The sequence below is a fragment of the Felis catus genome, chromosome B3, assembly GCF_018350175.1.
Source record: "Felis catus isolate Fca126 chromosome B3, F.catus_Fca126_mat1.0, whole genome shotgun sequence".
NCBI lineage: Eukaryota > Metazoa > Chordata > Mammalia > Carnivora > Felidae > Felis > Felis catus.
Genome location: NC_058373.1, coordinates 29,945,144 through 29,969,401, shown reverse-complemented (window position 1 = coordinate 29,969,401; position 24,258 = coordinate 29,945,144). Strand labels below are relative to the sequence as shown.

The window sequence follows — 24,258 nt, the reverse complement described above, 5'->3', positions numbered from 1 at the left end:
TCATGTTCTTATCACATGCAAAATATATTCAGTTCATCCCAACAGACCCAAAGGTCTTGACTCATTCAAGCATCAACTCTCAAGTCCAAAGTCTGATCTAAATATCATCTAAATCAGATATGGGTATAACTCAGGGTCTGATTCATTCTAAGGCAGATTTCCTCTCTAGCTGTGACCCTATGAAACTAGCCAAGTTATGTGCTTCCAAAATACAATGGTGGTCAGTAATTCCACTATTGGGTATTTGCCCAAAGAAAATGAAAACACTAATTTGAAAAGATCTGTGCACCCCTGTATTTATTGTAGCATTATTTACAACAGCCACGATACAGAAGCAGCCCAAGTGTCTGTCAACAGATGAATGGATAAAGAAGATGCATATATACACCATGGAATATTACTCAACCATAGAAAAGAATGAGATCTTGCCATTTGTAAAACATGGATGGAGCTAGAGAGTATAATGCTAAGTGAATAAATCAGAGAAAGACAAATATATGATTTCACTTGTATGTGGAATTTAAAATAAAAACACATGAACAGACGATAAAAGAGACAAACCAAAAAACTCTTAACTACAGAGAACAAACTGGTATTTGCCAGAGGGAAGCTGGGTGGGGGAATGGGCAAAATAGGTGAAGGGGATTAAGAGTATGCTTACAGTGATGAACAGTGAATAATACATAGAATTGGTGAATCATTATACCATACACCTGAAACTAATATAACACTATGTTAACTAAAAGTTAACACTATGTTAAAAAATATGATGGTGGACAGGCATAGGATAGACAATTCCATTCTAAAAGGGAGAAATAGAAGGGAAGGAAGGGATGATGGGTCTCAAGCAAGTCCAAAACCTAGCAAGGCAAATTCAATTAGATATGAACACTCACAAACGATCCTCTTTGATTCAGTACTGGCAGCATTGCTCCCATGGCTCTGCTAAGCACCTGCTCCTCCAGCTCTTTTAAGGGCCCTGCCCACACTGCCCTCTGTGAGGCCCCATCCACATGGCTCTCTGCCGAGGCAGCCCTACCCTTTGAAACCCAGGGGGAAACAGTCTTGTCTCTTAGATTTGTGATGGGAGTAACAGCCCTGACAATCTCTGAAACACCTTCAGGGTCATTCTTCCCTTTCCTTAAAGAATAATGCACCTTCACAGCTCTATGGACGAGTTATATAGAATCCAAGAAGTCTGACAACTTTCCTTCACTCCATCCTGCTTCTTCTGTCCCTTTAGTTCAAACTAGCAGTGTCTTTTCTGGTAGAATCCTCTCTCATTCTGGCTTCTCCTGAGATGACTGATTAATAAGTCCATGAGTCATACCCCTGATCTCTTTAGAAAAATGGTTATTCAGTCACACCCCTTAGTGTTCCTTTTAGAACTAGCTTTCTTGTTTGTTGCAGTATGGATAGGCTGAGAATTATCCAAATCTTAAAGTCTTGGTTCCTTTTTGCTTAACAATTCTTTCTTCAACTACTCTCTCCCTTTTTGCGTTTTTACTGTAAGCAGTTAGGAGGAAATAAGCTGCTGCTTGACCACTTTGCTTAGAAATCTCAGCTAAATATACAGTTTCATTGTTCACAAGTTCTGCTACCCACAAAATTCTAGAACATTTTAGCCAAGTTCTCTGTCATTTTATAATTTGTCCAGTTTCTGATAGCATGTTCCTCATTTCTGTCTGATTCCTCACCAGAATCACTCTTAATGTTCATATTTCTAACAACAGTCTCTTCATGATTATCTAGGCTTTTTCTGTCATGAATCTCAAAACTCTTGCTGCTTCTACAGTTTTGGGTATTTGTTACAGTGGTACTCTACTTCTCAGTACAAAAATCGTAGTCTGCTCAGGCTGCCATAACAAAACTGACTGGATGGCTAAACAGAAATTTATTTTCTCCCAGTTTTGGAGACTGGAGGACTCTCTTCCTGGCTTGTAGACAGCTACCTTCTCACTGTGTCCTCATGTGGGGGTTAAAATGGGGGAAAGAATATGTCATATTAGGAGTTAGGGCTTCAACATAGAAATATAGGGAGGACACAATTCATTCCATAGCTTTATTCTGTTTTTCATTCAGTGTGAATAGTTTTATTAGTTGTATTTGTCTTAAGTAAATTGCTATTATCACAACACATAATAGAGAAAAGTCAATTTGGAGTTAGCTGACATGGGTCAGAATCAGTCTCTGTGTATCCCCAAGTAAGTCATGGTTTTCACATGAATGGATACTACCTGCTCTACCTACCTCATAAGAGTGTTCTTTTCTTAATGTTTATTTTTGAGAGAGACAGAGTGCAAGCTGAGTAGGGGCAGAGAGAGAGGGAGACACAGAATCTGAAGCAGGTTTCAGGCTCTGAGCTGTCAGCACAGAGCCTGATGTGGGGCTCGAACTCACGAACCACAAGATCATGACCTGAGCTAAAGTTGGACACTTACCCAACTGAGCCACCCAGGCACCCCCTTATAAGATTGTTCTAATGCATATGTTTTTATGTAGTGAAACCCCTTTCCAGACTATACATATACAATAATGCATTATTATTAACAATACTGAAAAGTTAACTGCTCAACATTTTTTAGACCACTCTTTATTCTTCTTTAAAATTAGGCACTGGTCTGAGTATATTTAGGTAAGTTCTGTCCTTACATGTTTTATTTCTCATTACTTCAAAGATGTAAACATTTTTACTTAAAATTAGGAGAGAAAACTACTAAATGCTAGCATCCTCAAGATTTTTAGCACTGCCAAAAATTGAAAACAAACTGGGTGTCTGATATTAAGGAAACAATTTAATAAATTATGACAATGCCCAATGGAGTCTTTGTGGCCATTAAATGGTAATTATGAAGACTCTAAAAAAAATCATGAAAAACAGTTTTTGTAAAATGTCACATGAAAATAACAGAATACCAAATAGTATGATCATAACTTTTTAAAAACTGACTTACAAAATGGTAATATGCAAATAATTCCTGTTAGAGTGGTGATAATTATAGGTGATTTTGATTTCGTTTTGTTTTTTAATGGTGGCATATAATGTCTTTTTGATTAAAAAAAAAAACAAGGAATTGGAGATTTTAGATCATTTGACACTGAGTCCTTGAAGGCAGACACCCCAAGTTATTCATCCCTATAGTTGCATCCTCTAGCACAAATCGCGAGTAGTTCTTATATCATGCCACCCAACCCTACACACACTAGTTCCTCTGTCTGGACTGCACTTCTGGGAATAGCACTGTCATCTACAGTGACCTATTTCTGTATCACCCAGGGGTCCTCATTAGAAATATACTTTTGTCAGGGCTGCCCAGGTGGCTCAGGCAGTTAGGAATACAACTTTTGATTTCGGCTCAGGTCATGATCTTGCAGTTCATGAGTTCAAGCCCCACATTAGGCTCTGCACTGAAGTGCAAAGTCTGCTTGGGATTCTCTCTCTCTGCCACTTCCCCATTCACACTGTCTGTCTGTCTCTCTCTCTCTCTCTGTCTCAGAATAAATAAATAAATTTAAATATAGATATATACTTTCCTCAGCCGCATCCCGTACCTGCAGAATCAGAATCTCTGGAAGTGAGGCCTGGGAAACTGCATTGTTAACAAGCACCCCACGTAGCTTTAGCATTTAGCATTAGATAGCATTATATTCTATCCGAAATAGTATAGTGTACATAATGGGCATTCAACAAATATTTCTTGACCTTTTGGCAAACATTTACTGTATAAAAAATTGTGATATCTGTGTGGATTTATAGAAGTACATGTGAACAAAACAAAGCCTCACCCTCAAGGAGCTTATATTCCAGTGGGAAAGACAAAGGCATAAATAACTCTTAAACAAGATAAATTATAATGAAGGTTCAGAGTGGTATGCAGAAATGTAAAGATGAATGACAATTAATGAATGAAATAAGTCATTATTAACACTATCACAGGGCCAATAAAATACGGCCGTTTTTGTCCACAGTGCAGGAAAAGAATATTGAAAAATTTGGCTATGGAAAGATTTGGGACCACATTTAGAGCTTTGAATGATGAGTTCAAAAAGTTAGACTTTATTTTTGTGGGGTTTTTTTATGTTTATTTATTTTTGAGAGAGATAGAGCGTGAGCAGCGGAGGGGCAGAGAGAAAGGGAGACAGAATCTGAAGCAGGCTCCAGGCTTTGAGCTGTCAGCACAGAGCCCGACACAGGGCTGAAACTCACGAACAGCGAGATCATGACCTGAGCCAAAGTCGGAGGCTTAACCGACTGAGCCACCCAGGTGCCCCAACTTTATTTCGTGTTTTATGGGAAGCCACTAAGGATTTTTAAACAGGGGAATAATATAATATCAATGATTTGGGGGGGGGGGGAGGGGGAAAAACTATGGTGAAATGATTTTGGAAGAAAACTATGATAGAAAAGTCCAGAAAGGAAGCCAGTCATGATGCTATTGCAGTAGTCCAGGTAAGTAATAATGAGCCACTGGACAGTGGGAAAGAAGGGGCAGGTGGTAAAAGAGCTGAAACAGTTGGTAGGACCATGTCTGGTGAAAGGCTGGCTGTAGGATGAGAGACAGCCCCAGGAGGAGGGTGCCATCAACTGAAATATAAGTCAGAAAAGCCAGAAGATGAGCTCTTTGTGGAGCATGCCTCTAGGACATCCAGTGCTAGAGAAATGCTGTAGCCAGACAAAAATGTAGGTTTGGTACACAAAAGGGAGATCAAGACTAGAAATATGGTTACCCAGTCTTCTCGTAGACTTGATTTAGTTCAAACTTTGAGGAATGTATGCTGTTATAGTGGCAGAGTCTATAACATCAAGAAAAGGTCTACACATCTAAGTGATCCAAACAGAAACACAGGAGAAGAAGTAGCAAAGAGCAAGGACCCACCAGTCAGAGTCCAGAATTGCAAAAAGCTTGAGCAGCATAAGGAAAAGGCAATCTCTGGTAAACTTTAAGAAAATACAATCTCAATAATAGTGGGAGCAGATACCAGATGCAGCCAGTTAGAGTAGAGAACAGGGAGGCAGTGAGCACAGCCTACTTTTTTAAGTGTTTTGGTGAAGGAAAGGCCAAATTGATGCCCAGACAATATTTAACCTTCAACTTCTATTTCTGTTTCTTTCATGTCTCCTTTCATCCCCTCATCACCATTTGGTGAGCTGCCACCCAGCAAATCGGACTTGTCTCTGTGGGCTATGTATTGGCTGGCCTCCAGCCCTTAACTTCCCTGCTCTCTAAATAAAACTTAACATAAATTTAAGCATGAACTTAAAACTTCCCTGCTCTAAATAAAATCTACCTTGCGTTTTCCTCCTTTCAGAGAATCTGGGTAGCCACTGACTAAACACATAATCCCCAAAGTAGACTCAAGTCAACTTTAGAAGAGCCAGCACTCATCATTCATCATCATACACAGGTGGAAACTGAAGCCAGAGGATAATAATTATAGTTGCATAGGGTCACCAGCTCCATGGCAGGCTGCCTCCTGACTCCTACATGGAACCTATCCTATCATAATGATACCTGAGTAGTGGACTGGCCCTGCTATTCCTCAGTGTTATCCCTGAATGGACAAATGACAGCCCTTTACCTATAAGCAGAATGGCCAGTTGGTAAAATTATGACTCAGTCTCAATGGGACATTCTTTTTCACTGCTTTTCTGAGGTCTTTTTATAATAAATGCTGCTATGTGAGGCCACATAAGAAATTTGGATGAAATTACTTTGGGGAAGATGATAAAAATCTCACATAAGCAAAAAGTATAAAATTCTGTCTTATTTTTCCAACAGTTCCAAATTTGGGGTAGTATGTATCTTCTCTTTGTAAAGGAGTCTAAGTCTTTGTTCTCAAGGAACAAGCTCACAGAGCCCCATGAAGATGTGCATGTCCCTGTTACAACTGTGGGCTGCTTCCTTCCGTTTTTTTAAATGTTCTATTTATTTATTTTTAATTTTTTTTAATGTTTATTTATTTTTAAGAGAGAGTGAGACAGAGAGTGAGCTGGGGAGGGGCAGAGAAAGAGGGAGACACAGAATCCGAAGCAGGCTCCAGGCTTTGAGCTGTCAGCACAGGGCCCAATGAGGGGCTCGAACCCACAAACTGTGAGATCATGACCTGAGCCAAAGTCGGCCGCTTAACTGACTGAGCCACCCAGGCGCCCCTGCTTCCTTTCTTCTACCAATGCCAAGAATCTTGTTAGAAGCTTGTAATAAGTGGAGGTGAACTGTGGACACCAGCATCCTTTATTGCGTTTTGACTCCACAGAGTCTCTGTTTATCTCATTTGGGTGGATGCTGAGAAAGCAAGACACTAAATGAAAAAGCATTAACAGGAATAACTGGTAGGAATTTACAACTAGTTCAGACTATAGACACAGGCAATTAATTACTGGCTTAGTAATAAGGAAAGAAGTATAGAGGGGAAACACTTCCACTTTCATCCTTCAGTACAAATATGTTCAACATTGAAACTCACAGAGAGCCATTGACCAGTGGCCAGCTATACACACCCATAGCCATCATAGGTCAGTGCCCACTTCATTTCAGGACTGAATGCATACAGAAATTCCTAAGAGTCTCAACTGGGAATTGGTTTAGGAAGGAAGGGTTTGGTGTACTCGTGTAAATCTGGAATCAAAATGAATTGTCTAGGAGGAAAAGGAAGCCATAGCTTTCATTAATGAGGTGAGAAAACATAGTTGGGAATTATAAGTTGGGATTCAAATTAATTGATTCTTAATCTGGGCCTGAGTCAGTTGTTGAACTGCTCTGTACTTCAGTTTCTCTAATGTAAACATCCTGGGTGTCATTCTCTCAGCCTAAATTACTAGCTCGGAAACACGAGTGATTTCATTTTGATCCGCATTGCTGAGTAAGAGCACCAAAAGATTTAATGGGTACATGCTACAAATAAAATAGTAAAATCTTATACAGTTGCCTTTTTGAATTTCTCTCTAGACTCCAAAATGGGTTTCTTGGGCAGATGAATATTTTTGTAGCAACTCAAGCTATAAATTACCTGGCCTACCTGACAGGTCTCATAGCAGATTCCTACAGCATGGAATGCTGACTACCTGGGGCCCAGATGGCATTTATATTTTAAATACTTAATCCATTTTTAATATGTTTGTAACAGCATTGAGTGTGTGGGGATCTTAGCTCTGTAACAGCAAGTAAAGCAATACTCCTTCTAGGTAGATCAAGGATTGAGGTCAATACAGGTAATCAGCCTGTATTCTTGGAGCAAGATTGTACCATATACTGGATATCTGTGGCACGTTTGCAGATTTTCGTTTTATGCTGTCTCTCATTTGCAGTTGTGTTTTTGTGTAATGGGACAATATAGTACAGACGGTATAGTGTGTGTGATCTTCAGTGTTTCTCACTTTTGTTCCTCTGCAATTCATTCCCTGCAATACCCATCTCACTGAAGGTTCACTGAGGGGCACTGTAAAATGTATGGTGTGAGATGGAAATGAGACTCCCTACTGATAAAGTGGAAGTAGGCTGAAGGCATCCTAGGCCAACCGGCTCATCAATGGAAAAATAAAAGCTAATGTGGAATATTTTTGAAGGGTCCTAGATTTTGTAATTATTGCTTTCTTTGGGGAAAAGGAGAGAAAATTGAATGGAATGATGAAGAGCACTATCATTTTGTGTAGGTTTGTGCAGGGCAAAACCACTGAGCCTCTAGGGCAGCCTGGACTCGGCAGACAGCCCTCATTGTTCAGAGTTTACTCATTTGCCTGGTCCGGTCATGAATGTTCATTATTCACATTAGTCTGCCATTGCCCCCTCCCCATCACCTTGCCAACTTCCATCTGTTTCATAAAAGCTGTGTATATGCTAGCTTCTCTGAGTAAATAACCTTGAGGCTACACCACATCAGATGTAGCCTTTCTCAGTATTTTGTACAGACATATCAAGCATACACAATGTGCCTTGCTCTGTGGTAGGCCCTACTGATATAAATATCTGCTCCTAAGGCAGACAAAAAAAAAAAAATGTGATATCTGTAATAATAGAGACATATACAAGAAACACAGAAAGGAGGTTTAGGGTAGTCAGTACTTTCTCTCCTTGACAGAACTGACATATGATAATGGCTTTGAAAGGGTAAGTAGGAATCCCTCAGGCAGATGAGGGGTGAGGAGAGGCCCCGATCAGAGAGAACACCTGGCAGGTAGAAGAAACCAGGGAGCTGGCTGCTGGTAGTTCAATATGGCAAAAGTGAAAAAGGGGTGAGAAAGAAGACTGGAACGGGAGCTAGACCAGGACTTTCTTCTGTGAAGATAATGGGGAGCCACTATGAATTTTAAATAGGCAAGTGATATCTGATTTTTTGAAAGGTGGCTCTAGTGGTCATGTGGAAGGTGTGTTTGAGGGGAATCGTACGAGAGACAGGGAAACCACTTGGAAATCTTTTGTACTAGACCTGGCAGGTGATAATGGTAGCAATCAATGATGGAGACAAGAGGATAATTTGAAAGGTATTTAGGAACAGAATCGATTAAAATTGGTAATTTATTAGATGTAGGAAGTGAAGATGGAGGAGAAATTCAGAGTGAATTTCTTAGCCAGATATTGGGACAGATAACGGCACCATTCACCAAGAGAGGAAGTACTGGAAAAACAGGAGGTTTGGTGGGATGAAGAGTTTGGGTTTGGTTGTGCTAAGTTTAAGGGTCTGTGGTATGGAACAGACGCAAGGAGAAATCAAGTAGGCCATTATATAGATGAGTCTAAAGTCCAAGACAAGTCTGGGTTGCAAATATGGAAATCAGCAATATATCAAGACGATTGAAGCCATGAGTTTGCTGAAGAGAGTGTGTCAGTGAGAAAATAGGACAGTGAATAGGCTCTTCCCCCGCCCCCACAAACAACAGCATTCCTTTGGGAAGAAGAGTTAAAGGAGAATGGATAATACCACTCTCTTCAACAACTGATTCATTCCCTAGCCATTTCCTTCCTGTGTTACCAAATGTCCACCTTTTTCCCTACCTCCCCACTTTGTTGCCTTAAACTGGATATTTGCTCTACTCCCCAACATTGAAAGGACAGCAAGATGTACATCCTCTTTACCGTCTCCAGTCTTTGTGGGCATTCTGAAAGGGTCAGTAGTATCAGACACATACACTGTCTTCTTCCCAGATGCTTTTAATGGGGCTCTACAGTCAAAGCTCCCCACACTCTGCTTTTTTTTTTTTAATTTTTTAAATGTTTATTTATTTTTGAGACAGAGAGAGACAGAGCACAAGCGGGGGAGGGTCAGAGAGAGAGAGAGAGAGACACAGAATCTGAAATAGGCTCCAGGCCCTAAGCTGTCAGCACAGAACCTGACGTGGGGCTCGAGCTCACAGACCATGAGATCATGACCTGAGCCGAAGTCGGATGCTTAACCAACTGAGCCATCCAGGCATCCCCACACTCTGCTTTTTAAAAGTTAGCTGTCTCGGTTGAGATTATTATTATAACAAACATAAATGCTTTATAATGGCAAACATGACTCAAAGGTATGCAGAGCAGTTGCCATGAGCAACATGGAAAATGAGCCCCTGTATTGAAGTGAATGTTTGAAATTAAACTTTTCAGGTTGCATGTGAGGAACAATTATCAAGCTGTTTCCCTACTAGGATCAGGTTGTATAAGCATTGTATGCTTTGACCTGGGTCTAGGAAGGTCTCAGGAGAGGGTAATTTGGCTCTGACCCTGGAAGCATGGGGTTTTCTTTCACTTTCCAGTAGGTCATTTATCAGTGGTTAAAGGGTTCCCCATTCCACTGTATTTGGAGCTCTGTCTAAATTGCTTCAGGATTTTTCCCAGATGGAAAGTGCTAAGGAGCCATCAGATACTTGTTTGCTCAGTTACTATTAATCAATATTTTTCCTTTTCCTTGTCTGTCCTTACTCATCTCTATTAACTCAGACACTCAACTTCCCCACAAGCCCTTGTTTTTGCAGCAATCTGTTATCCACATTGGTGGGTGTGTAGCTACCCCTGGCTGGCTTTCCCTTCTGATGTTCTTCTGGCTTCCTCTGGAGAAGTAGCTCAGGAAGGTGTGCCTTCTCAGTGGGCAAGCAGGCCAGTAGGGTCACTGTGGTGACCTCTTCCTGTTTGTGCTTTTCACAGAAAGCATTTCTTTTGCATGAATTTGGCGTTGTCACCTTCATAGAAGCAGTAACTTGTCCAGAAAGAGGACGTATGGCATATTTTACAAGATTCAACCGTCACCCCCCTGACTTCGCTAGGCTGCAGTTTGCCCAGAAATGACTCCTGGATGGTGATGTGACAGCTCCCTCTAGTGTCACTGTGGCTCGGGCTCTCGTGGGGCTTTGCTTCCCACTCAGAAAGTGTGGACAGTACAGAATCTGTCAGAATTGGTGGCAGTTTAAATAGGTTGTTCCCACGGAGTCAAAACAAATATGAGATGATTTTTCTCCTGTTAAAAAAGAGAATCTTGCATGAAGATATGGGACCATTCCAGCTCCTGTTCTGTTCCTGTTTCAAAATTTGGGGGAGCCCAGAGTCCTGTGGAAATCATTCTTCTTGGGGAGTGGAATCTTTTTGGAAATTCCTGCAGTTCAAGCCAACTGCCCTTTGAGGGAAGAAATGTAAATTCCTTTCAAGAAAGATAAATGAAAATGGGAGGCCAAGGGGAAGTCACTTTGTTGTAGAATAGAGAAAATAAGAGAGGGAGGTAAAAACAACAACCAGCAGGAAGAACCCTGTCCATTTGTTCTAGAAAGAGCAGCTTGTTTTCTGAAATAACTTTTGGACTAGAAATTTATCATCTAAAGTCAGGTAATTTTGAATTTTTTTAAAAACACTAAAGGAGTCAAGTTATTAATATTTGAAAAATGGCTACTATGTGGTACATAGAATAATATAATACTCCTACCTAAATTAACATCATCACAAAGCTCCATAATAAAGATTTATGAGATACTCATCACATAAGAAATCCTATTTTGGAAATCTCCGTTGGTCTGTATTTTGGTTGTAACTGTTTTCACGGTTATAAACCAGTTAGAAGCGCTAGTATTTTGTTTCCCTCTATCATGCTCCAGTCTTCTCCCTTTTCCCTTTGCCCTTTAAACTAGAGTGACCCATTATTCTTTGGCCTGTCTACATATTGTAAGATGGGGAGATAAGGAAGTGTCACCTGCTCAGGTCGGCTCTCCAGGCAGGCCATTTTCCTTCAGAGCATCCGCACTGGTTGAGCGATTTATCATTTCTTCTTTGTAAATCACTTTGAACCTTTATCTCAAATTGATCTGTGAAACTAAACATAAATTCTTCTTGTAGTGCCCATGTTCATTGTCTAGTCACACAGCTCTGGGGAATCTTATACAAGTGTGTGTGTCTGTGTGTCAGCAGATACCATGAGGATAACATGAGGAGAGTGGCAGTCACAATGAGAATATCTTCTCTGCTTCTAATGCCAAACCACAGAGTGGCAGGTGTTTTTCAGTGCAGCTTAGCATAGTAAAACCCACAGATTGACCAAACACTTCTGAGAGAGAAGAGAGCCTTATATTGGCCTGTCTTGGGCCAGAACATACTGCCAGTTTGATTTGCTTGTCAGGGATGACCCTGGCCTGGAGGTCCTGGACATTAGTTCTTCCTCTCTGCCTGCCCTCTACCAAACCTCAGAGAGTCTCACTGCTGGGGCAGGTGGCTCTCAGGACTCAAAAAGAAAGATGCATTTTTCTGTTTTGCTCTCTCTGTTTGAAAAACATGAGGATTCTATAATATTACATCACTTTTAACATTTGCAGGTTTTAGTCATTATCAGTGTTACATTTGTGAAGCTTTGAGATTTATAGATCAACTCTATGGAATTAGTCTCCTTTAATCCTCACAGCTGCTGGTGAGGTAGGTTTCAGGATTTTTTTTTTTTAATTTAATTTTTTATGTTTTTAAATTTACATCCAAATTAGTTAGCATACAGTGCAACAATGATTTCGGGAGTAGATTCCTTAGTGCCCCTTACCCATTTAGCCCATCCCCCCTCTCACAACCGCTCCAGTAACCCTCAGTTTGTTCTCCATATTTATGAGTCTCTTCTGTTTTGTCCCCCTCCCTGTTTTTATATTATTTTTGTTTCCCTTCCCTTATGTTCATCTGTTTTGTCTCTTAAAGTCCTCATATGAGTAAAGTCATATGATTTTTGTCTTTCTCTGACTGACTAATTTCACTTAGCATAATAGCCTCCAGTTCCATCCATGTAGTTGCAATGGCAAGATTTCATTCTTTTTGATTGCCAAGTAATACTCCATTGTATATATATACACCATATCTTCTTTGTCCATTCATCCATCGATGGACATTTGGGCTCTTTCCATACTTTGGCTATTGTTGATAGTGCTGCTATAAACATGGGGGTGCATGTGTCCCTTCGAAACAGCACACCTGTATCCCTTGGATAAATGCCTAGTAGTGCAATTGCTGGGTCATAGGGTAGTTCTATTTTAGTTTCTTGAGGAACCTCCATACTATTTTCCAGCGTGGCTGCACCAGCTTGCATTCCCACAGGATTTTTTTTATATTGTCTCCTTTATTTAGGGAAACTGAAACCCAGAGACATGCCCATGGTCACACAGTTAGTGGCGGGAGTAAATCCCAGGCCTGCCAAGTTCATTGGTGAGTGCCCTTTCTATAACATGACTGCTAGCGTTTAACTACAGTCTCATTCAGCTAAACTCAGTGGTACATTGACTTTTCAAAGACCAAGGAGTTGGGAACTTTAAACTTTCATTCCAGCCAGTAATGTGATGTTGAGCAAATTATTAAAATTGGAAATGGGATTAATGGTGTTGTGTGCTATATCCAACTCCTATACAACTAAATGATGACAAGTATAGGGTTTTTAAATACCTGCTGACACATAAATATGAAATACTGCCAACAGTACAGTATAGAAAGAATTCATGCCATGATTGATGAGTATACAGAATTATATATTATACTGTGTGTACTGAGACTTTGAGAACTTTCCAAAGATAATATTTTCTGAAAGATATATGTTTGAACTTGAACTCTGCCTGGGGTTATCTCAGTTTCAAGACTAGATGATGTAGCTGGTAGAAGACTTGAAAAAACTTGTTTTCAGACCTCTTCCTCTCCCTCCCATCGAGAGAAAGAGAGAGAGAGACAGAGAGAGAGGGAGGGAGGGGGAGGGAGAGAAAGAGAGAAACTTAAAAAAAAACCACTCATTATAATAAATATGTATAAACACAGTGAATGAGAAAGGGATGCTCCTCTCCCAAGGGTACTCCTTTACCTTTGGTCTGTTGTGGGTGGTTTTTTTGTAAATGTTCACTTATTTTTAAGGAATGGGGGAGGGGCAGAGAAACAGGGAGACACAGAATCCGAAGTAGGCTCCAGGCTCTGAGTTGTCAGCACAGAGCCCAATGCAGAGCTCAAACCCATGGACCGCAAGACCATGACCTGAGCCTAAGTCGGACAGTTAACCAACTCTGCCACCCAGGTGCTGTTTTAGGGGTTTCGTGTTTTTCATTTCTTTTCTTTTTTTTTTTCTTTCAGTTTTTTCATCATGATAAGTATACTCTTTAATCCTCATCACCTATTTCATACTTTTCTTAATATCTATTTGAATGGAAATCAGAGCATGCCGTTTCTCAGAACTGAGATTCATCAGCATCCTCCCAGGAAAATGTACATTTTTCTTTTTAAATAAAAATAGCTAGAAAATCCTTTTTAAAATTTGCTTCTTTTCTGTATTACTGCAGCAAACAGGCAGTGTGAACATTTCAGAGTGCCTGTTGCTGGGAGGCTTAGATACCTGTGAAATATGGCAGCATATCCTGCTAAGGATAGAAAATGCACTTCTCAGTTAATAGGCTCGGGGAGAAGCTGTTCTGACCTGGCTGTTATGATCTGTGAACTAGTGTTAGGGACCGAGTCTTCCATTGTCAGCTTCTCTGCACCCTATCATAAGCAGAGTCCATTTAGGGGTACTTTCATTTACTTTTTGCTTTTCTAACCCTGTAAGACTAGAAATAACAATAGTTGCTTTGGTATGTAGAACTTGTTGCCTAGTGTTTGTGATCAAAAAACTCTCCCATGATCCACAACCCCTTAATCAAATTCTTTCTTAAAGGCCTCATTACCTAAATATGGCCTTTCAATAAGGCCTAATGTTAAGGGAAAGCATGAAACTCAAAGTCCTGCCATTGAAATGTTGGTTTTGCTCTGACTAGGTCAGACCAATGATTCTCTCAGATCTTTATTTCTACCCTGCCAGTCATCCATGAGTGCCTGAATTGTGACCAGCACAATGACATTGATTGAAAATTAGGAAAACCCACACTCTATCTGGCCAATTGTGTGTTACTTTCCTGACCAGTGACAAAATAAGGTATCCTGGCCCACTTTATTGAGCTATCATATAAGTCTCAGCTGTTAGCCTCTACGGAATGTAAGTGAAAAATTATTTTTGGTTGTTCTATTTTCTAGATGAGGTACAAGGTACAGTAGAAAAAGCAAACTTTGGTGTTAGGCAGACTTAGGTTTGCAAACTGGTAGCTCTCTTTGTTGTTTTAATTTTTTTAAATGTTTTTATTTATTTTTGAGACAATGCGAGAGACAGAGTGCAAACAGCGGAGGGGCAGACAGAGAATCTGAAGCAGGCTCCAGGCTCTGAGCTGTCAGCACAGAGCCTGACGCAGGGCTCAAACTCACCAACCGTGAGATCATGACCTAAGCTGAGGTCGGACACTTAACCGACTGAGCCACTCAGGCGCCCCTGTTGTTTTAAATTCTTAAACTCTCAGCCTACTTTGAAGAGTTAGTGTAAGGACTAGAGATAAGACACATAAAGTGCTGAGCATGTAGATAGCCATAAAAAATGGTTATTATTGCCATTATTACTGTCACTCAGCAAAGGACTACCAAGACCCTTTCTGAAGACTTCACTATAACACTGTTTCTAACCAGTCACCTTCCAATTAATCTTCCTTTACACATCTAAGCCTGGTTATGAAAGTGTGCATTTTATGTTGTTATTTGCTTTCTTCTTTCAGATCTGTAAGAGCAAAGCTAAAGAATCTCAGCAGTATTATCACAGCTTGGCTGTCCGGCAGAGTCTGGCTATCCATTTCAACATCCAACAGGACTGTGGGCATTTCCTTGCTGAAGTCCCTAATCGTCTGCTTCCCTGGGAGGATCCTGATGCCCCTGAAGAGGAAGAGGATGAAATGAAAGAGGCTGAAGAAGAGGTAAAAGGAGAAACTGATGGGAAAAGCCCAGAGCCCTGCTCTGAAACAGAGTCATCCCAGAAAGAAAGCCAGGGGGTCATTAGCAAGAAGCAGAGAAGCCACGTTGTGGTCATCACCAGAGAGGTTCCCTATCTCACCGTGGCTGATTTTGTGCGAGACTCTCTGGCCCAGCACGGGAAAAGCCCTGATTTATATGAGAGACAAGTGTGTCTGCTACTCTTACAGCTGTGCTCTGGCCTTGAGCACCTCAAACCCTACCATGTCACTCACTGCGATCTTCGTCTGGAGAACCTGCTGCTTGTCCACTACCAGCCAGGGAGAACCACCCAGGGCCTTGGGCCTACAGAGTCCAGCCCCACCTCGTCTTGCCCCACAAGGCTCATAGTGAGCAATTTCTCTCAGGCCAAGCAGAAGAGCCATCTGGTGGACCCTGAGATCCTCCGGGACCAGTCCCGCCTTGCTCCAGAGATCATAACAGCCACCCAGTATAAAAAGTGTGATGAGTTCCAGACAGGCATCCTCATCTATGAGATGCTGCACCTGCCCAACCCCTTTGATGAGAACCCAGAGCTGAAGGAGAAAGAATACACTCGAGCAGACCTGCCTCGCATCCCACTCCGCTCCCCCTATTCCCGGGGCCTACAGCAGCTGGCCAGCTGCCTCCTCAATCCCAACCCTTCTGAGCGGATCCTCATTTCAGACGCCAAAGGCATCCTCCAGTGTCTACTCTGGGGCCCCCGGGAGGATCTCTTCCAGACTTTCATGGCCTCTCCTAGCCCAACGCAGAGGAGCGCCCTTCTCCAAAACTGGCTAGACATCAAGCGAACACTGCTGATGATCAAGTTTGCTGAGAAGTCCCTGGACAGGGAGGGTGGGGTCAGCCTTGAGGACTGGCTTTGTGCTCAGTATTTGGCCTTTGCCACTCCAGACTCCCTCGGCTGCATTGTGAAAACCCTGCAGCACCGCTAGTGTGTCCTGGTTGCTGCTTGTCTTTTGTGTTCACCTTCACGTCGCCCATGCACTTCCCCTTCCTAGTACTCACACAGAATTCAAGGAAAGAAGAGAGACCGACCTTCCATCCCTCTCCAGGAAAAATGAGTCTGCTCAGAAAGCTTACCCACAGTTCCAGATCCAGTCAGAAGCTGGGTCTGTCTTCACTGCACAGAAATTCGATTGCACAGCCGTGCAGTCGCCTTCCATTGGAACACCTTTCACCCTAATTGTCCCCAAATGCAGGTAAAAAATGAAAACATATATCCTTGAAGGGACAGCTCCTTTAGTATGAACTCATTGAGCTGTGTCCAGCTCCTCCATAATTCTGAAGACCACCTGTCTTTTTAACACCAAGTATTTATTCTCACTAGCAATAGACAGATTTGACCAGTCCTTACTATCATCCACTAAGCTCTCACAACAGATTTTTTTTCTTCTTTAAAGTATCAATAACTGACTCTTACCAGGCAGAACTGCCATCCTTAGCATCAGCCCAGTCTTGTTTCTGGGGACTATAGCCTTTGTTCCAGCAGATAGTAGAAAGACAAGGAGAGATTCCATCCCTTGGGTCATGGATGCATTTTCATTTGTTATAGGCAAGTGGGCGCACCACCTGGAGGATGGCCCTAGCGGTCCCCTCTGCTGCCACTGCCTGATTCTCCTTCACCTCTACTCTGTTCCCACTTGCCGATGAAGTTTGGGTTTATCAACCACTTGTGGCCCATTATAGAACTGACCCAAGGTGGTGTCTCCAATGCCTCTCCAGGGTGAGTACAGTTCAGATCTTATAAATAGCTGGCAGGACACCGGGAGATGATTTTCCACATGTGCAGTTCCCTAGGGGCCACCAGGGGAATAGCTGAAAGTGCTGTCTTTGATTACTGTCAGAGCTGTCGGCGTAGACAGCCAGTGCTGGCGGAACCCAGCTCCCGGTGTTCCCCTGAGCAGTAATTGGCCAGCTTCTTTCTAGCGGTGGCCAGTGTTAACTAGTCTACCAAATGCTGTGGACAGCAGCCGTGAATGAGACGGCTGTCAGTTGAGCTCTGAGATCTGCTTAGAGGGCACGGTGTGCTGGCGAGAGGCCGGAGAGGGGAGGAGGCCACTGATGAGACCGCTGGCCTCCTCCTCAGAACGCTGACCTTTGCTGAAGAGGCTGCCTCCCAGTTGCACTGCACATCGCTCCTTGGGACTCTCCGAAATGGCTCTGGAGGATGGCTGGCAGCAATTTCAAATGCTGGGGTGGGTGCCTGTGAGCTGTGCACCATACATGGGCTCTGTGCTCCTCTCCTATGAATATATGTGCAATTTTTGTATGTATTGTTTTAACTGTATATTACAGTGTTTATGTGGCAACTTTACCTGAAGCAAGTTCTACAGAAATCCTCCCCTTCTTCCCTTGGCACATACGTGTTTGCGCTAAGAGATGAGTGTTCCTTCCGGGTAGTGGGGGTGGGAGGTGACATGTGTGTGCTTGTTTTCTTCAAAACTGTGAGTATCTGTTTACTTCAACCTTGAAATCCCAAGAGTCACTCAGACGGTGTAAGTGTGTGTACATGTGGGTGCACACACGTGTGCTGGAAGTAGAGGCCAGGCCTCTGAGGGGAACAACCTGTGGCGGGGTTGATGGACACGTTCTCTGCATCTAGTCGGCGAGGGAGCTCTGGGACCCTCCTCTGCCAGCGCAGAGTTCCTTAAAAGCCAAGACTGATTGTGCAGTATTACTTAGATAGCACATTAGTGGCCTTTTGGAAGTTTCTAAACTTTTAACATTTTTAACAGCCTTTCATATGATTCACCTATATCAAAGAGGATCAAGAAAGGAGAAGAATGTATTTTATTGTGATCTTCTTTGGTTTTGTTTTGTTTTGTTTTGTTTTAAGAAAACGGGACACGTGAGGCTCCAAAGGGAGGATGTCCCTGTCCTCCTGGCCAGCAGTACAGGACTCCCAAGGAAAAGGACTCACTGGCCCACAGGGTCTGGCCTCCTCTAGCCAGAGAGCAGGGCTCTGCCCCGAGGAATGGCCACAGAGGGGGCGTGCCGCTGCAGGCCAGCAGTCCTCTCTGTCTCAGTGTCCTGTGGCCTGGCTGCGCCTTGCCTGGCAGACTGTGTTTAGTTCACCGTAGCATAGCCCATGTGCACATAACTCCTTGCCTAATTAATACACTGAAGTAGCAGCACACAGACCACTGGCCATGTCGGCCAGCACATTCCCCCAGCAGTCCTCCCTCCCCTCCCCCAGACGGTTTGCAGATTGAGACACTTTCTCAATGTCATTCTTGTGGTGCCTTGCCCATGTAAATTTGAATGTTGACTATTTAATGAGGTTTCATATTTAATGAAGAATGTTCCCTGGTCCCTCTATTTGCTTATTGGCTCTCTAGATATCCTCTTTCATTTCTCTTCTTTTTTATTTTATTTTATTTTTTTTTCTGTTTGACTTGGATCCAGTCTTCTTCATTTTAACCCTATGGTATTATAGGCATGGACACTCCCCACTACCGTCATCTTTCAGCACTGGTAAACTGAGCACCTCCTTCACATCAGATTTGTTTAGTACTGTTTTTATATTCAAATTTGTGAAGGCCAAAAGATGAATGCCAACTAGTCAGAGAAGGGCCTCAGGCTTCCCAAAGGCAGGTGGCTAGATTAATTTTTCTCTGAGTGGTGGCTGAGGAATGTGAGGGAGAGGGAAAGGGGTGTTAGAGCAGAACAGACAAGATAACTGTATTTCTAGACAAGAAGTTCTCCATCAGATGGTCCTTGGAATATTTTTCCAGAATAATGAAATTCAGTCAATCTAATATCATCACAAGTAGTTTTTTACAGTCCCATTTTAATTATAGTAGAATCTTTGAATTCATTCATCAACTGGCAAGAAATCCTACCTTCAGACATCTGTATATACATGAGTTTTGCTTTATGACTAGTATTAGCACTTTATGTTTTCTCGAGTAACATCCAGTTATTGTCTTCAATATTAATTGGAATTTTTTTCTATTCTGTTGAAGTCTGTGCTACAGATTCTTCCATTTATATTGAGAGTTTGAACAATTAAGCCATCATTGGGACTTTACCTTAAGCCGCATGAGCAAGAACAATTTCTCTGACACATTTTGGTGCTAGAGAAACAGGGAAATGGGGGGAGTAGCAAAGACCAAGACTGAATGTATAGCAGAGTGCCTTGTTAGAGTGACAACCTAGTCTTGGAAAGAAGAGAATCCCATGTCCTGCGGAGAGGACTAGGACTACGTGACTTCTCCCACGCCGGCCTGAGGAAGAGCCCCTTTGATAAATGTACACCGACGTGATGCTCAGAAGCTAATTTGTGGAGAATAACTGCAGGATGGGACAAAGAGCAGTTGCAACCTATGGAGTCAACGAAAGAATCCCTAGACGAAGTTAGAATTGGAGGCCAGGACTATAGCAGTCGGCTCCAAGCTTTGCCCTCTGGAGATGAACTGGGTAAAGGTAGACAGGGCCCAAGCACCCATGCTACTGATGTTGGGGCCTAACATATGCTTGTTAGGATTTGAAGAGGCTGAGTAGCCTTCCGTTGTCAGATTAAGTGGAGGCCAGTTTTGCTTCCAGACTCGGAAGAAGTTTGTTACCATGGGAAACTGTTAAGCCAAGAGATCTAAACCTCTAGAAATATTAATGATATTTCTGGAAGTAAAACTGTATTTTAAAGTTTCTAGCATTATAAGTTTTCATGAAGGATCTTTGGGGCCTACTACATAGTAGGGCATGGAAAGATTGCACTCAGCTTCCCAAATTTGAATTAAAAATACTTTGATGCTGGGAAGTAACCTGACCTGGTTTTGCTGGTAACCTGCAAATAATATTTTTCCCTAGATTATACGGACAGTGATCTGAAAAAAATACAGACCAGTCCCAGAAGTCAGGATGTACTTAGGATACTGCCCTATATTCCAAATGATTCTAGATGTATGAATAAAGTACAAACATACTTGAAGACGAAGGAGAGAGAAACTTGGCTCTCCAGGCCAACTCTGACATGTTTTTTATTTCCCTCGCTAGTTGATAAGGATTGAAAATTCTGGTCCAGCCTAATGAGTGAACAGGATGGCTGCCCACAAAACCAGGTTATTAGTTTTACCTCATTGAAGCTCATATTCTCAGAGGCCCAAAGTGCTGTGCCGAGACAAATCCAAGTGCTGCTCTTGCTGAAGTGTGCACTGAAGTCCAGCTGCCCGTGTTTACGGCAGTGCCCAAAGTCGGGGTTCCATGGACCAAAACTGATGCCACAAGGGAAGCCAGAGGAGCTACAGTGCAAGATCCTAGATAGAGATTATACCAAAGAAATCAAGCCTTTTTGTCCTGATGCTTGAGTTATGACAGATGCCAGAGAAGAAGAACTCACATACATTCCATGTCAAGGTATTTGGCTGATAAAATAATCCATCCTCCAAACAAAGCACCTATCTTTTTAAAATAAGTCCATTTTGTATATTAGGAAAAAAAGAAAAGATGATGGTGATGGTGAAAGTCTGGGACAGACAGTGATATTTCCCAGTAATTAAGGAGAAGGAGCCAGCCCCCGCTCTCCCTGTGATGTGACTGTGGCCGTTGCCCGGACTTCGGTTTGGGAACTTCATCATGTCCGTGTGATTCGGAAAGCTGAGCAATCTTTTCTAAGAGATGTGGTAGTTTCAACAGCTTTGTTTAAAGAGCTCCTGGGAGATTTCTTAACAAATTCTAGTAGTTTTTATAAACCTTCCTACAGAGGTGGTTACCACTCATCACCATCATTTAATATTTATAAGTGCCCAGAATGTACAAGGTGCTATACAGCTGTTACACATCCCCTCTCTGCAGCTGTTTGAAATTAGAGTAGGTTTTTGCATCAGCCACTGCTACAAGCTTCCCCACCTAAGTGGGCTACAGGGGCCTGCGTTCCGGACATCCCATTACGTTTCCCACTCCAGAGAGCCTCTGGGCTCCTTCCAGCTTCTCACCTTCACCCATCCCACTCACCCTCATGCTTTTTTTTTAATCCAGAAAGTTTCAGGGAATCAAAAGAGGTTGGAAATTTTTTAACCTAGCAGAAGTACAGAATCCTATATTTTGCTACAATTATTATCGTATTATGGAAAATCCACTTTGCCCGTATAGTGTGTGGAAAGTATCCGTGTGTCTGCACTCATGATAACTTGAATGTTGAACAGCCCTATGGCTTCAGGGTAGCATTTTTGAAAGATAAACCACACTGCTTCAGGAAACCTGCTCCAAGTACTACTTGGTTATCCGTTCCCTCACCAGTTTGAAAGTTATGCGTGAACATACTGGGTTGGGATTTTCTGTTGATATGCAGGGCATTTGGGCATGAGATCGGGGCAGAAGCAAGATGTCCTCCTTCTCAGCATTTGAATCATGGCAGTCTTCATTCCAGTCTCACCTTAGTTCCCCATGGCTCTGCCCACACTCTGTATTTGAAAATCTGGTTCTCTTGCTCTTTCCTGGAGCTTTAACCCTCTGCACATTTTAGAGTTGTATAAATCTACCAACGCAAGGTTCCCTCTGTCACCAGGTGGTGCCGCCCTTTGGTTTGCTGTGGTACTTTGCTGTGTTCTCTGTGGCATCATGTTACTGTGTAAATAAATTTGTTTTAATATACACTAAAAACCAGACAAGCGCTTGTTTTTCAGTAACTCTTCCATATTGATGTTCTGGGGAGGGTTTGGTTGCAGTTGCCCTCTTGGAGCTTCATCCTCTGCTGACCTGGATGGTATTTCCTGTTCATTCCCTCTCTGACCTGAGAAAAGTAGGCCCAGAAGAGAAAGTGAAGACCATGGGCTTTCCCCAGAGCTCGCTGAAGTCTGCAGGTCTGCTGTGTGAGATTGCCCCCTGGTGGCCAGTCCTCATACAGCCTTCCTGGGCTCGTGCTACATTTTGAGGGGCTTGGTTACCGGACTCTGGCTGACCCTCTCAGTGAAGATCTCAGAGTTGTGCAGACAATAGGAGCAGAGGCAGGCCCTTGTACAGCATCAAGCATCATCTGCTACAGAATTCACATACCTTTTACCTGTACATGAATGTACACATCCGCAGGGCTCTCACAAAGGCAGACAAGCTAATATGCCGACACTTCGGTAACAGAGAGGCCACCTGGCTTGGGGGGGGAAGAGTCAGCAGTTGGCAGTGGTAGCAACAGCTGCCACGTTATTAAGAGTAGAATGGATGGAAGTGCAAACATGTAGACTCTAAATTTAGACCAGATTTCAGAGCTCTAAACCCTGTACAGTGGACACTATCTGTAGCCCACTGTTTCTGCTCCTCTCCACTAGCGATCACTCTGGAATTTATAGGTACTATTTAAGGCATGTTGCAAAACAGTGGTTGCCAGACTCGAGTTTTGTGTTCTGAGGAGGCAACCCCACATTGGCGTGGCCTCGAAGTTCTCTCTATGTTGTCTGGGCCCAGAAGGAAGGGTTACAACAAAACTCAAGAGACAGTCCCCAGGGACACAGCTCTTCCTGCTGCGACTCTCAGCCTGCTTGCCGGGGAGGATCCTGGGGAGCTGCCCTTCCTAGCTGTGAGCACAGCATACCGGCTTCTTGGGGCAGGGGGAGGGAGAGGGCCAGAGAAAGAAGCAGGCAGTTGGGGCTGTGGGAGGTCACAGAGAGGGCATACCCCAGGCTTGTGTTCCTGTCTAATTCTCTGCTGGCACGAGTGGCCCACCTGAGACTCAGGGCTATGGGCCTGGATGGTGGGGCCAGTTCAAGGTTGCTGTAGCCAGACTCCAGGTGAGATGGAGCAAGGCCAGAGAAAATTGGACATTCTGTCCGTCCACTGGGATCACTTTGTCCTTTGGTACAACTTGAGCACCTGGAGAGAAGTCCTGTTGCCCCTCCATCACTTTACCCAGCGTGGGACCCAGCCCTGGGAATATTCCATCAGTGGGTCCTCTGCAAGAGCAGCCTTGGATTCTGCGTTGTCCAGACACTTGAATAGAGTCTTTGGTTTCCATATGCCTGCAGACTGCTTTCAACGCAGATCCAGATTTCTTTCCTACCTGGGATTAACTGGTTCACGTTCCTCGCTGGGTGCCTGGGGCTGTGAGTATGCGCCCTCCGCTCCAGGAGCTCTTTGCCTGCTCTCCAAGGCCCAGCAAATTATGCTTAATTTTAAGTGAGCCTGTGCTATGCAAGGGAAGGAACTTCATTAGTGCCTTAGGAGCCAAGAACTGCAGTTGGCGGATCACAAGTTGCCATTAAGAGCGGCTCAAGGCAATTATAGCTGAAACTTAAAAATTGGATTTCACACAGTGGGGGCAGGAGAGAGTCGGTTGCCAAGATCCAGTTCTCCCAAATTTGCAGAGCTCTGAATGGAAACAGGCTGCCTGGGCACAATCCCTGACTTCCTGGAGATCCCGGATAACAGTACACGTACTATCAGGAAGGTGCATGGAAGCAACCAGAAGGCTGAGTGGTGTTGGTCACCAGTCTCGGCTTGAGAATCACCCGGCTGGGAAGGGTGCTGGACTGCTGGGGAATCTGCACTCTGGGGACCACAAGCCCAGGGGTAGAGGGGTTCCACGTGTCTGTCAAGAGGGCAGAACTCAGCTCTCTCACTTGAGCTGGAGTCCCAGAACCGGGGATCAGAAGTCAAGACAGTGAAAACTTCCAGACCTGCAGCTCATCTTCCACTCCCCCACCCCCCAGCACCTTTGCTCCCCACACCACAGCCGAGTGAGAGCATTAACAGTAGCAGTGGTCAATGCGCACTCCGTTCACTCCATCCTCACCACCACCCCCATGAGATGGATCCATTCTGCCCATTTTCCACTCAACTAATCAGAGCCAGGATTTCAACCCAGATCTATGCCACTTCTGGCCAGGCACTCTTTCCTCCATCCCATTCCTGCCGCCTGTGTGTGGCCAGGACGCTGGGAGGACCGTAGAGGTTCAGGGGACAGCTTCCAGGGGGCAGTCGTAGAGACTTCTTTCGTTCACTAAGTACCATGTGCTGGGGACCCAGTGGTGGGCAAAGCCAGCAGAAGCTCTGCCTCAATTCT

The 24,258-nt window shown here is 43.3% G+C and overlaps 1 protein-coding gene across 7 annotated transcripts in view; it reads left to right on the top strand.

Moving 5' to 3' along the window:
- The window catches only part of PEAK1 (pseudopodium enriched atypical kinase 1), a 303,506-nt gene extending 281,640 nt beyond the window's left edge, over positions 1 to 21,866 (top strand). For all 7 annotated transcript variants that reach the window (XM_019832022.3, XM_045058999.1, XM_019832021.3 and 4 more), the window contains one exon: positions 15,035 to 21,866. In XM_019832022.3, coding sequence (XP_019687581.2) covers positions 15,035 to 16,198 — 1,164 coding nt within the window. In that variant the 3' untranslated portion in view covers positions 16,199 to 21,866. The remainder of the gene's footprint in view (positions 1 to 15,034) is intronic.
- The last annotated feature ends 2,392 nt before the right edge of the window (positions 21,867 to 24,258 follow it).